The sequence below is a fragment of the Ambystoma mexicanum genome, chromosome 7q, assembly GCF_040938575.1.
Source record: "Ambystoma mexicanum isolate Mex_15411 chromosome 7q, UKY_AmexF1_1, whole genome shotgun sequence".
In the NCBI taxonomy this organism is placed as follows: domain Eukaryota; kingdom Metazoa; phylum Chordata; class Amphibia; order Caudata; family Ambystomatidae; genus Ambystoma; species Ambystoma mexicanum.
In genome coordinates this window covers 1,118,753,316-1,118,771,663 of record NC_090941.1, presented here as the reverse complement: position 1 = coordinate 1,118,771,663, position 18,348 = coordinate 1,118,753,316, and the positions used below count along the sequence as shown (strand labels likewise).

General features: G+C 45.7%; 1 protein-coding gene across 5 annotated transcripts in view; it reads right to left on the bottom strand.

Annotated features, from left to right (window-relative positions):
* Positions 1-18,348, bottom strand: part of APBB1 (amyloid beta precursor protein binding family B member 1) — a 1,513,529-nt gene that overhangs the window by 197,195 nt on the left and 1,297,986 nt on the right. For all 5 annotated transcript variants that reach the window (XM_069640532.1, XM_069640534.1, XM_069640533.1 and 2 more), the window contains one exon: positions 7,333-7,416. In XM_069640532.1, coding sequence (XP_069496633.1) covers positions 7,333-7,416 — 84 coding nt within the window. The remainder of the gene's footprint in view (positions 1-7,332; positions 7,417-18,348) is intronic.

Sequence of the window (18,348 nt, the reverse complement as noted above, 5' to 3'; positions counted from 1 at the left end):
TAATGGTAATTTGAAATATGATGGCTCCTCTGCAGTGCGCTTGAAGATCGATAGCGCTGCAAGGTAGCCCTTGATTATACCAACTTGAAGACCTGAATTAGCCAAATAGAGTAGAAAGGATAGCACTGTTGGTGTACCACATGAAAAGGGGTCAATATTCTTTTCTCTACACCAGCTGCAGAATTTGTTCCAACGGCAGTGGTATACAGTCTTTGTTGCTGGCCTTCTGGCTGAAAGAAACACCTCCATGACGTCATCTGGGAGTTCCCAATCTTTGTATCTCAACCTTTCAGAAACCAAGGTTGAGGGTTCTGATGTCTGGATGGAGAACCTGACTTCACTTCTGTGAGAGAAGATCATCCCTGTGCGGAAGACGATTTGGAGGGTAGATGGACATGTCCAGAAGGTCCGGGTACCACGTTCTCCTGGCCCAGTCTGGGGCAATTAGGATCATAGTCTTCCAGAATCGTCTCAACCTCCTGATCATCTGAGGAATGGCAGGGACTGGAGGAAATGCGCACAGAAGTGGAAACTCCCAGTCCACTACGAACGCGTCCCCTAGAGCTCCTCTCGGGGGAAATTCCCTTGAACAAAATTGATTGCACTTCCTGTTGATACTGGTGGCGAACAGATCCACTTGAGGGGTTCCCCAAAGGGCGATGATCTCTTGAAGGACTTCCTGAGCTATCTCCCACTCGTGAGAGACTGTGCTCTGCCTGCTCAGAGCACCCGCTGTCAAGTTCTTCTTTCTGGCTAAGTGAACTGCCGATAGAGAGATTCCTTCTTGGATTGCCCAAAACCAGAGCTACATGGCCTCTCTGCACAGTGGCAGTGATCCTACACCTCCTCTTTTGTTGAGGTAGTGCATGGCCACTATGTTGTCCGTCATTATCAGGACATTTTTCCCTTGTACAGATGGCAGAAAAGCCTTCAGCGTTAGTCTGATTGCTCTCAGCTCTAACAGGTTGATATGTAGTCTGGACTCCGATGGAGACCAACGCCTGCTGATGGTCAAGTCGTTGGCATGGGCGCCCCACCCCGTGAGTGAGGCATCTGTGACTACTGTTATCTCCGGCCATGGTTGCCAAAACAGTTTTCCTTTCAGAACGTTCTCCTGACAGGCCCACCACTGAAGGTCTCGAGCCACCTTGTCCGGAACCTGAAGGAGATCTGTCATTCTCCCTGAGAATTGCGACCACTGAGTTCTTTATGCCCACTGGAGAGATCTCATTCTCAGGCGAGCCTCTGGCACAAGGAAGATGCAGAATGCCATGAGGACTAGCAACCTCAAAAAGTCGAAGGCTGGGAGACGTGGGGAATTTTGAAACTTGGTGACCATCTGCAGAATATCTTGAGCCCTCACCTCTGGTGGCGAGGCTTTCCCCAGGGAAGTGTCCAGGACCGCTCCAATGAACTGGAGTCTCTGTGATGGTATCATCTGTGACTTCTTTAAATTGAGGGAGAAGCCCAGTTTGTGAAGGAAGTGGCAGACATAATCTAGTTGGACCCGAGCTTCTTCCGAAGATACTGCTCTGATCAACCAATCGTCTAGGTAGGGGTAGACGTGGATCCCTTCCCTCCTTAGACTTGCAGCCACTACCGACATTAGCTTGATGAAGACCCTCGGGGCAGAGGTCAGCCCAAATAGCAGTACTCGAAATTGATAGAGTTGCCAATTGCGAACCTCAGGTATTTCCTGTGTTTGAGATGGATTGGCACATGGAAATAAGCATCCTGAAGGTCTAGAGATACCAGCCAGTCCTGAAGCTGGAGGGCCTGAAGGATCCGAGATAGTTTTACCATCTTGAACTTGTCCTTCCTGAGGAATTTGTTCAATTCTCTTAAGTCCAATATGGGTCTCAGTCCCCCGTCCTTCTTAGGTATCAAGAAGTTGGGGGAATACCAACCCTTGTTCCTCTTCGCTACAGGTACCAGTTCTATGGCACCTTTCTCCAGCAGGTCTAGAATCTCCTGTAAAAGGAGCGAGTCTAGAAACTTCAAAGAGTTGTTCCCTGGTGGATGACTCTGAGGGGTGCGTAGAAAAGGCATGCAGTAACCTTGGGCAACTGTCTCCAATGCCCAAGCATCTGACTTAATAGCCTGCCATTCCGTCAGATGTTGAGTTAACCTGCCCCCTACTGGTGTTTTGTGAGGAAAGTCCTCGGAGCGGTTTAGAAGCGGCTGATGCAGATGCCGAGGGTAAAGAGGCATCTGCTGCTGCGGCTTTTGTACTTTTAACCCGTCCACCTTGGGTAAATTTCTTTTTGCCTCTTTGAGCCGGCTGTCCCCTGCCTCTTCCGAATGCGGAATAGAAACGAAAGGACCTACCTCTCCAAGGAGGTTCCTGAGGGGCGATAGGGAGTTTGACGGATTGCAGCTCCAAGGGATTTTGCTGCTGCCTTAGATGTTTGTAACTTTTCTAGACGGTCATCAGCCTTTTTACCAAATAAAGAAGAGCCGTCAAAGGACATATTCAAAAGCCTGGCCTGTACATCTGGAGCAAAACCAGACTTTAACAACCATCCAAATCTGCAAATTGTAGTACTTGCCTCCATGGCCCTGCTGATACTGTCGGCAGAATCAATGCCAGTTTGAAGGGATTCGCACATTGCGTCTTTACCATCTTTAATGATGTTCAGAAAAGCTTCCCTTTCTTCTCCTTCCGGGAGGCAGTCAGCCGCTGATGAAGCACACCCCCAAAGTGTATGGCTGAATCTTGCGAGCGTACAAGTAGCATTAATGGATTAAAGTGCCATGCTACACGCAGAAAAGACCTTTTTTGACATAGCGTCAAATCTCTTATCATCCCTGTCTTGTGGAACAGTAGGGTATGCAGATCTACTGTTCGATGAAGTTGCTGCTTGAACAACCAGACTCTCTGGAGTTGGATGTTTTGACAAATATTCAGGGTCAGAAGCAGATACCCTATATTTGGCAGATAGTTTCTTGTTAACTGCCGGGATAACCTCAGGAGTTTCCCAGTTGGTCGATATTTTCCCCTGCAATGCAGTATGGAATGGAACCACAGGATCTTCCTGTGGGCCTTTAATCAAGATGTCTGTAAATCATCTTGTTGAAAAGTAGGTAAAGGTGTAGACCAATCCATGAATTCTATTATTCTGGCCATTATTAAGTTCTATAAGGGGTCTCAGCATGTTCCCCTAGGTCTGGTTTTGCAAATTCTACTTCTGGGGAAGTATCCAACCCACATGCATCATGCAAGGAATCTTGCAGGTCCTTCAACCTATTTTCTTCAGAGATAAATTCCTCTGGTACAGGTGTTGTAGTTCTCTGCAACCCAAAAGGTCTTTCCTGATCAGAATCCTCACCTTCTTCATAAATGGAGGACAAGGCATTGAAATAATCTGACCTTGGAAAAGGCTTAAAACCCATTTCTAAAGCAGAAGGGGCTAAGCTTGTGGTAACCGGTTGAGAAAACGTCGACGTTGTCGACGCGGAAGTCAAAGGCTTCGAAGAAACCGAAAAGGGCATCAAAAAGGTGTGAAGCGACCTCTAAGAACTCGAGAGGATCTGAATCCTACTCTGAGTCGTTGAGGTTATCGATGACATTCTCGAGGTCATGATAGGAGCCCTCGGTATGACTATTGACGGCGAGGTAGTGATAGTCGTAGGTTTCTCCTTTATCGGCGTCGACATCGGTGTCGATTCGACCAATCTATGTGTCGATGGGCCCTTCGATAATGGCGTTGATGACGCAGAGTTATGAGTCGAAGGGGCCTTCGACGAAGACGTTGGTGATGCAGTCTTACTGCCTTTTCTCGAGGGTTCGGGACGCTCTCGAGTAGTTTCTTTCGCCGGGTGCAATGACTTGCGGCGTTTCGACTTTTTGGGTCTTTCACCCAGGGTATCACTTTTAGCCGTCTCCGAGGGGGTCGAGGCCGCTTTCTCGAAGACGCTAAGCATCTTTTTACGGAATTCCTCCCACTTGGCTGGAGAGCTATGTTTTGTGGGGCAGGTGACCCTTTCTGGGGAAACAGAAGACGACGAAGAAGAGGGAGATCTCCGACGCCTCATTTTCGAATGTTTGGATCTCAAAGAGTGATAGGATCTGCTTCGAGACCTCGAACGAGAATGTTTACCGTGGCGGCGAGGAGACTAATGTCTCGACTCTGCCGAGGAAACTTTCGAAGGAGTAGAAGTTTTTTTTAAGAGTCTTACCTCTTTCGAGCTTCCCCTTACGCCCTTCAAGGCTTTCGGCGTCATGGACATGCAGTCCTCGCATTCGGAACAATGGTGCTCCGATCCCAGGCACCACAAACAGATCCTGTGAGGATCCGTCAACGACATTTTCTTTCCACTATCTCGACACTTTTTGAAGCCGGACTGTGGTGTCGACGGTTCAGATGAGGAAGCCATCGAAACGAGTAAAATATACTCGAGGAATAAGTAATATACTTTGACTAACGAACTGAGCAACACGATTCTGAGGCCCACAAAGCGCGGAAAAACGAAACTGAGCAACGGACGCTGCGCAAGTCTATTTATACGCATGATGATGTTGGCGCCGATATGGAGGCTGTCGAGGGACACCGACTCGAGGGACGTTGACGCGCAGCGCCCTCTACTGAAAATGTTTTCCGAGGACAGCAAGCTGGAAGTGATCTATCAAGATAAGGAATACGTCAGAGGACACAATCCCTTTGAATACACCTTTCATGATTTCTGGCCATTTGATCTTTCCTGTATATATTTAAAATGTTGAAATCACAAAAACCTAGCCAATTCTATAGTAAAGCATACATGAATTTGTATTGTGTGTTTTGAGATTCGATAGCAGAATTGTCTTTTGATGTTTAATGAAAGTTCTAATTTCCTGTAGCTATTACTACCTAATGGTATGCTAATGTTATGATACAACAGTGCAGAGAGGCAAGGACTTCATGCAACATTTTATATCTAATCTAGTGGTCAAATGGTTATTTATATAGCTCTTTTGGCAAAGCGCTGTACATAGAACATATTTATCACAATTACCACCAAACCAAAGTCGGTACTCCTTTATCGACCTCGAAAGGATGAAAGTCTGAGTTGGACTTGCCGGGATTCGAATCAAACCTGCAACCCACAGATCACGCAGAGATTGCAGCAACGAGTGCTCAACCGGTTGAGCTATCTTATTGGCTAACATCCTTCAGAGGTTGGTTAACTGAGTATCGACTGAGGTATAATCATCACAGTACCTAGATGTATGACGAACCATTTATGAAGCACTATATAAAGTTAAATACCTATCGATTATTTTAGGGACAGGTTTTGCTGAGTTTCTATTTCAATTACCAATGTAACTTTCATTTGTTTGTTTTTGAACAGCGCTTGCACTTTCTTGAGCCAGGTTTTGGATGTTTTATTTGTAGTCTTGAAGGTTTGAGAGGCTAGAACACCTGTGATCAGTGTAATGACAATTACTCACCCTTGAGCAAAGACTCTGCTGCCACTGACCATTTATAGTAATGTACCCCATTGACTGCAAGGTTGAATGGATGTAAACTAGACTGTGCATAGTCATCATTTTACACACTGTTTTTATAATTAGACTGTAAATTAAATTAGAAGTTTAAAAATGATCTGCCTCTGCATGATTATGCACACAGCACTGGAACTCTGAAAAAAACTATTGTGCAATACCGGTTTGCTTTCACTGGAAAAAAAGCACAACTTGTTTATATATATATATAAAAAAAAAAAAAAAAAAAGAATTTTCAATTGCAGCTTAGTTTTCATCTTATTGATTGAACAATCCTAAAATTCTAGGAAAACATGCACAGTGCTTCTGAAGCTGAATGGAAAGAAACCATTTCTTTTCATCAGTGTGCAGTTTATTTTTTGAAAGGCTTCAGAGAAATACATTCTGTTTCAGAGGTGGCTTGCAATAACATCCATGTAGATAAAAATCACAAGCAGCCTTCTGGTTTCTGTCAAGTAACCTGACCTTTGCACTGCCCTCTGCTCTAAACCTGTGTGTAAATGTAGCCAGGAAAATAATAAAGCAGGCGTATTTGCAAAAAGGCCTGGTACTTGCCCTATCTGGAGCCCTGGTGGTAGTGCACCATTAATCCCTCAAAAAAAGGCAACACTACAAATAGCCTGTTTAGGGGGCATCAGCATACGAGTTAGAAAAGGAAAGGGGAGGCGGTTTCCCAGCAGGACTCTCCTTAAGAGAGGTAGTACTGCTGCAACGTAGGAATGGGACCACTTTGCACTGAGAGCTTTAGGGTCTCAACAGTGCATAGACAACCCAATGAATGAAGTAAGCAAGCGTAAAATGGCATCACACACCAAAAAGCCAGATGGGGTCCAAATCAGAGAACGGATATGCTGGGAGTCCCACTGAAGTCGAGAGAGAATGTTGCAAAAAGAAAACACATTCTAACAAAGCTGAAACTGACCAGCAACCTACAAAATATGATCCCATTTAGAACTATCTGATTTGTATTTCACTGATGATCCAAATACAGAAATAACATTGTGAATGCCAAATTAAAGAAATAAGGGTCTAGAGTTCCCTCTTACATGACATGCAGCAAAGAATCTAAAGGGGACCACCACTGCAGGGGGGCTCGGCTACTAAGACTGTTTTTTAAAATATTTACACTGATTTATGTTATACTCAGGATTCCCACTTTGTTGACGAGGATTATCCAAAAGTGATGCTAATTGAGAAACAGGGCGATGGATCTTGGCATTTGTCAAATGAATGTCTCAAGTCAATGGAAAATCGCTGTACATCTGTTCTTGGCTTGGTTTTATCAAGACAATTAAGAATGTTATGAAAGACCAAATGCTGGGGAAATAGCTTAAGGTATCTTATTATTAGTTGCAAATGTTCAAGTTGTAATTAAAACTTCAACCGTCAGTATAGGCTTTTCCCCAAACTTCCATTTCCCATTTTATTTCTTTGTAATTCTAATTTGCAAATTTAAGACCCTGCAAGTTGGGGTGTCTGTCTTGGACATAAAGTTGAATGCCCTGGTAACTAAGGCAATGTCCATCAACCATTAAGTGGAGGCTTTTCTGAGAGGGATACTTTTGCTCAGGGCCTGCTCTCCATTACCAATGTGATCCCCTGACTTTTTCTAAAATACATTTTCTTTAGACTGCTTGGAGCCATAAACCTGCAAAACATGCTGCAAGCAAATGGATGGTGGTGCATATAGCAAGGGAACGGGTTTTGGCAACTGATGCATTTTTTAATATTAATCTAAAGTGGCATACACACAAAGCTGACAGCAGGGAGATTAGTACCTAAAACAAGAAGTGAGCAGAACATACACAATTCACGGGCAAACGCAATTGAATTTCTTTCTTTCTTACCTACAGGCTTGCTGACAGCAATATTTCCCATGTAAAAGACTTGGAAACGCTGAACCATCTCGTTCTTTGGAGCAGGAAACTCAACTGTAAAAAAGGAGAGATGCAGGTCAGAGCATTGCCAAAGTCTGCCTCTCAGCAGATGGATGGGGTGTCTGCAATTACGGTTCCCCAGGAGACAGGCAGATGTATTCACAAGATCTCCAGTGACATTTTGCTTCTCTGGGAGTCCTTCAATTGTAAGACAATGAAATCAGACTATAATGTGACAGGGGCAAGAGAAGGCTGTGGGAGAATAAAGGCACTGGACAAGATTAATGCACAAACTGAAAAAGCAACATCCAAGCAGCAACGTTGGTTCTCAAAATAATTTGACCTCCAGAAAGTCAGAACTGTTCTAATACAGAAAGTGGGCATGTTAATGGTATGAGGCAGGAAGTTACAAAGGTTGACTTGTGATCGTCTGGAGTCATTCCAGACAACTCATAAGATAAAATGGTACACCTGGCCTTTCCAGACAACTCATAAAACAAAATGTTACACCTGGGCTTTCGTAGAAGGCTATGCAGGGCAGTTCACAGATATGTGAAAGTTACAATTGCATGCACGCAATGTAAAGCAGTGCAGGGCTGAACTGATCAGATTTTGGTAGGATGAAGTGTTGCACACGTTTATACAGAGCGTATTTTGCTGCAATACCGTGTCTAGAGCTGTTTAAGGCTTTTATTAACCCGATATTTGTGTTGGCCAGTGTGTGCATGAGTGTATGGATCCTATAAATGGAAGTTTGGTGTAAGGCAACAACAAAGCTTCTTGTTGGCGCAAATAAGAGTCTTCATGGCTTCAATTATTTTAATTTGGGTGCAAAAGCTCCAGCAGTGCAGGGCTTGAACAATGAGACATTGGTAGGAAGCAGTGGCTGCAGGCTTCAACATATGGCATGTTGATGTGAGGCAGTGTTTGGAGGCGTGCAAGGCATTTATTGGTGAGATGCTAAAATCAGGCAGAGCCCAGGGGTGCATGGGTCCTATGGAAGAGGTGTTTGGATGAGGTAATGACCAAAGGTTTATATTGACTGCAAGTGGGTGTTAAGCTAGTTCTGCATGGATTCTATTGGTAGATGGATTTTCCATGAGCCTACGTCTGAGGATGACGAGGCCTCTTTGGTTTGAGATGGTGGGATAACAGTGCATGCATATTTGCAGGGCTCCACTTTTGTGAAACGGTCTCTGCAAGACTTAACTGATGGCATATTGGTTTGAGGCAGTCTGCAGGTGTGCATGGCTTTTATTGGTGAGAAGTCAGTATAGTGCAGGTGTGTATGGCTCTTATGGATGAGATGCTTGTGCGAGTGAGCAACTTCAGGCTTAACTAGACAATATTGCTGGATGGCATAATGAAGTGACTGCAGGTGGGTAGAGCGTCAATGGGTGAGATGTTAAGAGAGTACACATGAGAGCCCCAGCGTCTATTAGTGCCATTACTACCTCTCCCACACAATGATACCCAGCACCACCACCATCTGATTGCATATCAGCCTATATATGAAAATGCTGCCATCAGTGAAGATTCAAAGCTGACTCAATCTGCTCTGCGCATTCTCGCCATGCGCCATGTAGTTTAAAGTCTTAACTATTAAGTCAACACTATGGCACACACCCATAAATGGAGGTTTTCCAGTCATCAGTATCCCATTTGTACAGTGTTCCTTGCAAAGCACTTTTCATTTTTGGTAAATAAGCAAGGTGCCATGCTAGTTACTGCAAGGGGGGTGGAGGGTGGGTCGTTTGGAGTAAAGGGGAGACTGTGGACTAAGAGTACATTAGAATGTTAGGCAAGAATTTATGTAGTAACCCTGGTGGAGACTACACAACCCTTGTCTGCTTGGTTTTAGGTAACCCACCTATTGGGATAGATCTGTACTACACAAGTTGGTAGTGTGACTGAGCAGCCAGACCTATCTCAAGAGGGATAAATGTGAGCTGTAGCATTGACATTCACCAATACAAGTATCCAAATAACACTTACACAAGATTTTCTAGTACACTAATAATTTAACCGTTTTAAATGAGCATTCTTTAAAAATGGCAATGTGCAACAATTAAAATACACTTCAAAATACTTTCTCAGAATCATGGCAAAGCAATTAGATACTCTTTAGAGATGCTTCATACATACTTCTTACACCCTGAAGTGACTTCACTAACTAGAACAGTAATGGCATTTATAGGACAGTAATGGCATTTATATATAATTTTTGCAATTTGCAAAATTCTGAGTTTGCTAGAAAGGAAAGGTTAAAAAGGAAGGAAAAGGGTTAAACAGGTTGCTCAAAGCATGTGAACACTTTTAAATCTCCCAATGAAGTCTAGATAAAAACCTTTCCCAGTAATATTAGTTAAAAAAAACAATTTATCACCTACGAGGGACAGTAATAATCGAAGTCAATGGACCAGAAGAATCTGCAGGGAGCCAGGACAGCCAAAGTCAATTGGAGCAAAGTCTATGGAGCTGAGGTACATCTTAGATTGTGAAAGTTAGAGCTGACATCTACTCTAGAAAAGCAGCTACTGCAAGTCTCAACTGAGAAAAGCAAGCTACAGGCAGAGAGGTAAGTACCTTTAGTCAGAACAGTACCTTAGGTTACAAGAGGATCTAGCTGGCTTCTGTCTTGATTGCAGTGTTGCAGATCCTGTGTTCCTGGGCCTCAGTCGTGGGGACAGGAGGGAGGCCGTCTGGAGAACTCCTGCACAGCAGTTCAGAGATCGGCAGCAGCTACGGGCCCTTTTTAATTCAGCGGCACTTCATGGTTTCAGCACGCGGTAAACAGCACCACTGCGCATCTTGGGACACCGGTTGGGCTTCCTTCCCTCCTTAAATCCAGTACTCTGGTGAGGTGACTCGAGCTTGGGTTGTCCTGCTTCAGGAGGTTCCTCAGGAGACTCCTGGAGCTTTTGGCTGGCTTATACACGTTGCACTAGACTACAGATTTTTCAATCCCTGGCACTCGGTTCCAGCAGCAGCAAAGAAGTATAGCCAGTTAGGGAAAGTCTTTCAGCCAAGTTCGTCTCGGGGTTAGTTGGTCCCAGTAACCCAAGGGAAGAAGTGGTCCTTTCTGGAGCTTCTCTTGCCGAGCAGAAAAAGGAGTTTCAGCATAGCAGCAGGGCTTCACCAGGCGACTCAAAGGTCCAGGAGGATGCAGCAGGCGTCTGTCATGGTTTCTTCGTCGGGTTGTTCTTCCCAGTGGTCGACTGTCTTCAATACAAGAAGCCTCGCCTTTTATGCAGGTTTCTCCCATTCATGCACAGCCTAGCTGTCACTCACACAGCAGGCTGGCTATCCTACAAGGACAGCAGCCAGCCAATCAGGACTGGGTGCATTTGGGTTGCCCTGGAGACAAAGGACAGGGAAGTTTCGTGCACCTCTCTCAATTCCTGCCATGCCATACACACTGGAACCAGAGGCAGGTTTTAGCACTGAAGTCTGCCAAAGGCAAAACGAACAAAGGGGTTAAACCTGGTTTGGTGTTCAGAGTAAAACCCAAGAAAGACCTCACAAACAAATGGCGAAAAAAGACGACCATGGCCATTTTGACAATGGTCACCCATGGGTGCTATACTGCAACGGAGGATTCGGCCTGCGGTAGCAAAGCACAATGGTAGGAAAATTAAACCACTGCCACCAGCCATTTAAAATAGTGAGGGTAACATAACAAAAGTTACATGAGTAAATAGGAAAAGTGGCTAAAGCAAGCCCACAGCACTCCACATAAAACGGGGTGTGCTGGATCTACAAAGAGAAAAGAGAAGTACAGTCAATTTCACTTTACTATTCTTGCGAACTGTAGTTCACCCAAGAAAAGGTATTTAAACCTTAAGAGAAATCTAAAGGATTTCCCTGTAACACTGCACTGAAGGAGCTGTGTGTCACCATACAAAATGTAGATGCCTATGGAGTTTGTCAGACTCCCAAAAACAAAGGAAACACACAATCCAAATCAGATAAAAAAATACACGATGGTGAGAAAAAGGTCTCACTCACTCCAGGATAAAAAATTATAAGTCCTAAAGTCCAGCAAAAGAGCTGGGGGAATCCAAGGTGAGAGGAATGATGCACTGAAAAGAAAATTCTCCCTAACAGACTATGATGAATAACATTCCCTCACATTTACCTCCCTTCCCCTTTCCTCCATAATCCGGGCAATTACAAAGCACAAACAAGTTTGGGAGGATGACATGGATCATTCCAGTATAAACAGACAGAAGAAAATACACATACTTGTATTGCAACTCATTTCAGCCAAAGGTGTTGACTAGGCCCAAATGCCAGAAGAAAGAATCTGATCTGGAGTTGGCATTCAAGAGCAATGATTGCATAAGGCTTGGGGGTGCAACCACGCCACTGCCTTGCTGAGGTTTTCCAGAAGAACATGTCTGTGGAAAGCTCCAGAGGCTTCTTTAGATTTAACTGGGTGTGCATGGAGACCTTACGGAAGCTGCAGCCTACTCAGTGTGTAGCTCTTTAGTAAGCAGTCTACCATCCGTCTCACAATGGTGGTCTTGGCCGCCCTAGATTAGAGTGCAAGACCATATGTTGGGGCAGAATCACATTTTTGGGAGTTCTGCTGTCCTTTTGTATGGGACCCGGAAGTCTTTTCTCATTTCTCCCTTTTAGATTTTAGTATCTGACTATTTTTTGTGTCAGAGAGACGTCTACTCAAGTTACGCTGCCACTGCAGCCCTTTCTTTAGCATATTGCCCAATGGCAACCCACATGGCTCCTAAAACAGGGGTGCTTTTTAAAGAACCCTGTTTTGGACCCAAGGGGATTATATCACTATACAGTGGTTTAGGGAGTAGGCAGATGTAATTATGATTTGGATTCACCAGGAGGGGCAAGCTCATTCACCTATTAGTAGAATGGTAGCCAAAACGGTATAAATGCATTTTTTTTATGTCCTGCTCCAAGTTATTTTGTTTTTGGGTAATTCCTTTGTCTTGGGAAATCACCTGTCACCTGGGAGACCTAAAATGGCCGTTGTGCAGACATTGGCTTACTCTAAGCCAAGCACTGCACCCCTATTGTGATTTAGAATAGTTCAAACCGGTCCCTAGACATGCCATTGGACATCCTGTGTGTGTGGGGACCATAAGTGTTTGGAGGTCTTTGGGGCCAGCCAGATTGGCAGAATTGAAAAACCTTGGTTTGGGTGTCTTGGTGTGAGCTTTTCTAGGAGAGACCTTGACCCTAATTCAGTTCTGCTGGATTTTTATTTTGGAATTCTGTTGAACCATGCTGGTTTACTTAAATGTGGGAGGGTTTGTTTCACGAAGAGGTTCTGCTGCAATTATGGGAACAAGTTTGCCCGTTCTGGCTAGGCATGTGTCCCATACCCTTGGTTCGAGTTTTGATTATTGGCTGTTGCACACCCTTCCTGGGCCATGTTAATCTCTTCCTTGCCTTCCTTGTTAACTGGACCAGAACTACATAGCAGAGACTGTGTCTGGGTCTTTTTTACCATCACTTTCCCATTTTACTGATTGAGCCATGCACCTTGGGACAGGAAGCTGCTGTCTCCCAGAATGGTATCGGGACACCAAACCTGCCTCGCCCGTTTGGTTAGGCCGCCTTGGGTCTCCTCCACCATTGCTTCCTTTGTGGGATTGTGTTTTGTTTTGTCCTTCCAGTCGCTGAAACCTGCATAGCCCAGTAAAGAAGATCTTGTACTCACCGGATGGGTTGTTTCGGCGTTCCAAAGCCATGTTTACTTACCTGTGAGCTCTTAGGCGTACACATGGTCCAGGGTCTATGGCTTGTGCAAGGACCCTTCTAGTGCATTTTGACTTTCACTTAGTCAACCTGAACCATGTGTTTTTCTTTGTCCTGTGTCTTCTGAGTCTCAAATCTGTCACTGTAGCTCTTCAAGAGGGTCTTGTCTGGCATCCCATGCTGTCAGTTTCAGTCTTCTACACACCTGTGGGGTAGAACCGAATCTTGCCTTCCTTTACTCATAACAGCAGCTATGCCTACCGACTTTGTCCCACTGATTCCTTTGAACTTACCTGAAACTCGCCTAAAGTGACTTAGAAGGTACTTGAATGCCTCTGCATATTTTTCCCAGATTCTTCTTGGGTCCATGGGGGTTTGGGCCAAGGACTAGAATTTTAGAAAGTACAACTAATTTTATTTGCATTTTTAAAGTCTTACATTCAATTCCTGTCTATTTAGAATTGCCAATGCATATGACATTACTATATCAATTTATTTTTAGGAGTTTAATGAGTGTCAATGATGGTCTTAAGAATACCCATACACAAGATAGTTCAACGCTTTCTATTTTCCAAAACTCAAATGGTAAAACTTGATGTTATGTGAGGCAGTAGGAGATACTAAATGGCATCTTCCTCCCGTCTCCCGTGGGCATCCCACCACTCGAAGCCCAGGCTTTCCTATCCACTTGGTTGGCAACTAGAATTTGTTAACATCCACTGTCTGAAACACTGAATATCTTCACTCCCTCTCAATCTCACTCACTCCGGGGTTCTTCTAGGTGGAACCCATCATAATATCTCCCAAGAGAGTTTGGGTCTCATAATGGGATGGGGTGCTTTTCAACCGCATAATTTCACTTACTCACCCCCTTTCACACCCTTGCCTTTGCTTTCTCTCTTTCTGCCACTGTCGCTCCGACTCTCTAAGTTTCCTCCCTTGTCCCTCTGACAATCGCACAACTCTCACCAACTCACCACTCCCCTCCCACTTGTATTAACCCCCTTCAGCCTCTCATACCGACTTCTCTACTTCACTCACTTAACCTCATCGTTTGCTAACCCTCATTTACAATGCTCAGTCATCATGCACGCATCCTCACAAACCAGAATCACTTACTCTCATAGCCACTACCTCACCTTTTGCAAACTCTGTCTCCTCCATGCTCCGCTCCACTGTGCTTCCTTTGCCTGGTCTCTTGGCCCGCTTCCTCTCCATTTGATCTCATCTGAGCTCATTCTCAGCCCTTCAATACTCTCCCTTTTATATGGATCCTTCTGTGGTTTAGCCTTCCCTTCCTCTTCCTATTCCTATTGGTTGGAGGTCTCACCTGCTCCCGTGGGCCTATTGTTACTTGGCTTCTCACCAGAGGAGGGGGGTGGGGGTGGCACACAAGTGCAAAGGTACAAAAGGCAAGTTAAACCATGCCCTTTTCATCAACGCGAACCCGCTGGTGTTAAGAGATGGCTGTTTGACATCGAAGAACAAGTTACTTCTTACCTTGTAACGTTCTTTCGACGGGATGTTCCTCCGACGTATTCCTCATCTTAGATATCTCCTTCCAGCTCTGCTGGCCTCGGAAAAATGTTTCTCTAGAGGGAGCTGCACGTCGACGTCCTCTGAGTCGATGTCCCTCGACAGCCGCCGTATCGACGTCATCCTGCCTATAAAGGCTGCGCGCAGCGTCCGTTGCTCAGTTCCGTTTTGTAGCCCACAATAATTCTTTCTGGACTAGACTAATCACCCTGAAGGAGCGTAAGCTGCAACCACAAGGGAAGTAGAACTGCGGGGATGGATGGGAGGGTCGATGAGGAATACGTCAGAGGAACATCCCGTCGAAAGAACGTTACAAGGTAAGAAGTAACTTGTTCTTCGAAGGGATTGTGTCCTCCGACGTATTCCTCATCTTAGATAGGCTCCCATAGCAGTATTCTATTATTGGAGGAGGGAGTACTGACTTCACGCTGTCTTCTATTGATGAATAGAATGCAGTACAGCCCTTCCAAACCTAGTCTCTTGACTGGAGGAGGAATCCAAGTTGTAAAATCTAGTAAAGGTATGGACAGACGACCATGTAGCAGCCGCACAGATGTCTTTAACCGGCACACCTCTTTTGAGGGCCGATGAAGCTGCAATACCTCTGGTCGAATGAGCCCTAAGGTTTTGAGGGGGCTCTTTCCCTGCCAGTTTATAACATTCCAGAATGGCTAGAATGATCCATCTGGAAATGGTCTGCTTAGTTATTGGTAACCCTAGCTTGTGACCTGTGTAACCTACAAACAGCTGGTCTGCCTGTCTTATCCTGGCTAGTCTGATGTAAAAACTTAAAGCCCTTCTAGGGTCTAGCCTGTGTAACCTCTCTTCCTCTTTCCCCGGATGAGGAGGAGGATAGAAATATGGTAGGGTAATCTTCTGAGTGATATGGAATTCAGAAACCACCTTTGGGAGGAAATTAGGCTTCACTTGCAGGACAACTTTGTCTTTGTGAAAGATTGTGTGAGGGGGTTTACAAGAAAGAGCTTGTAATTCGCTCACCCTTCTAGCAGATGTAAGTGCTATTAATAAAACAGTTTTAAGGGTAAGGAATCTTAACGAACAAGAATGGAGTGGTTCGAAAGATGTGCCCATCAGGAAAGTTAGGACTAAATTTAAATCCCATAGGGGAACTTGGAATGGTCTTGGGGGATAAACATTGGTTAACCCCTTTAGAAACTGTATTACCAAGGGTAACTTGAAATAGGATGGTTCTTCCGCAGTCCGCTTAAAGATGGATAGCGCTGCAAGATAGCCCTTAATGGTGCCAACTTGAAGGCCTGAATTCGCCAAATATAGTAGGAAGGACAAAACCATTGGTGTACCACATGAAAAAGGGTCGATATTCTGTTCTCTACACCAGCTGCAAAATCTGTTCCAACGGCAGCGGTATAAAGACTTTGTTCCTGGCCTCCTTGCCAAAAGCAACACCTCCATAACATCATCAGGGAGGTCCCAATCCTTGTACCTCAGCCTTTCAGAAGCCAAGCGTGAAGGTTGAGGGTTCTGATGTCTGGATGGAGAACCTGACCTCCCTTCTGTGAGAGTAGGTTCTCTCTGAGTGGAAGTCGAATTGGAGGACAGATGGACAAGTCTAGAAGGTCCGGGTACCACGTTCTCCTGGCCCAATCCGGGGCAATTAGGATCATGGTTCTCCGGAATCTTCTCAACCTCCTGATCATTTGAGGAATGACAGGGACCGGTGGGAACGTGTACAGAAGCGGAAACTCACAGTCCACTATGAACGCGTCTCCCAGAGCTCCTCTCGGGGGAAATTCCCTTGAGCAGAACAGATTGCATTTCCTGTTGAGGCTGGTGGCGAACAGATCCACCTGAGGGGTTCCCCAAAGGGCGAAGATCTCTTGAAGGACTACCTGAGCTAACTCCCACTCGTGGGAGACTGTGCTCTGCCTGCTCAGAGCGTCCGCTGTCAAGTTCTTCTCTCCGGCTAGGTGAACTGCCGATAGAGAGATTCCTTCTTGGATTGCCCAAAACCAGAGCTGCATCGCCTCTCTGCACAGGGGTAGTGATCCTACGCCTCCTCTTTTGTTGAGGTAATGCATGGCCACCGTGTTGTCCATCATTATCAGGACGTTTTTCCCTTGTACAGCTGGCAGGAACGCCTTCAGCTCAAGTCTGATGGCTCTCAGCTCTAACAGGTTGATATGTAGTCTGGACTCCGATGGAGACCAACGACTGCTGATGGTCAAGTCGTTGGCGTGGGCTCCCCACCCCGTGAGTGAGGCATCCGTGACTACTGTTATCTCCGGCCAGGGTTGCCAAAAATGTTCTCCTTTCAGAATGTTCTCCTGACAGGCCCACCACTGAAGGTCTTGAGCCACCCTGTCGGGAACCTGAAGAAGATCTGTCATTCTCCCTGAGAATTGTGACTACTGAGTCCTCAGTGCCCACTGGAGGGATCTCATTCTCAGGGGAGCCTCTGGCACTAGGAAAATGCAGGATGCCATGAGGCCTAGCAACCTCAAAAAGTCGAAGGCTGGGAGACGTTGGGCATCTTGGAACTTGGTAACCATCTGTAGAATATCTTGAGCCCTCACCTCTGGTGGCGAGGCTTTTCCCAGGGAAGTGTCCAGGATCGCTCCTATGAACTGGAGTCTCTGCGATGGTATCATTTGTGACTTCTTTAAATTGAGGGAGAAGCCCAGTTTGTGAAGGGAGTGGCACACGTGATTTAGCTGGATCTGAGCTTGTTCCGAAGAGACAGCCCTGATCAACCAATCGTCCAGGTAGGGGTAGACGTGAATCCCTTCCCTCCTTAGACTTGCCGCCACTACCGACATTAACTTGGTGAAGACCCTCGGGCGGAGGTCAGCCCAAATGGCAGCACTCGAAATTGATAGTGAGAGTTGCCAATTACGAACCTCAGGTATTTCCTGTGTTTGAGATGGATAGGCACATGGAAATAAGCGTCCTGAAGGTCCAGAGATACCAACCAGTCCTGGAACTGAAGGGCCTGGAGGATCTGAGAAAGAGTGACCATCTTGAATTTGTCTTTCCTGAGGAATTTGTTCAATTCTCGCAAGTCCAAGATGGGTCTCAGTCCTCCGTCTTTCTTTGGAATGAGAAAGTAAGGGGAGTACCAGCCCTTGTTCCTCTCCGCTACAGGTACCGGTTCTATGGCACCTTTCTCTAGCAGGTCCAAAATTTCCTGCAAGAGGATCGGATCTGGAGCTTTCTGAGAGCTGATCCCCGGTGGACGACTCTGAGGTATGCGTAGGAAAGGCAGGCAGTAACCTTGGGCAACTGTTTCCAATGCCCAAGCATCTGACGTGATAGCCTGCCATACCGCCAGATCTTGAGTCAACCTGCCTCCTACAGGTGTCCTGTGAGGGAAGTCCTCAGAGTGGTTTTGGGGCGGCTGATGCAGATGCCGATGGTAAAGAGGCACCTGCTGTTGCTGCGGCTTTTGAATATCTACCCCGTCCACCTCGGGTAGTTCTTCTTTGTCCCCTTTGAGCCGGTCGTCCTCTACCTCTTCCGAATGCGGAGTGGAAGCGAAAAGACTTGCCCCTCGCAGAGGTTCCTGTGGGACGAAAAGGTGTCTGACGGATTGCAGCGCCTAGGGATTTTGCTGCTGCTTTTGAAGTTTGCAGTTTCTCTAAACTGTCATCCGCCTTTTTCCCGAACAAAGAAGAGCCATCGAATGGCATGTTCAAGAGCCTGGCTTGCACATCTGGGGCAAAACCAGACTTTCTC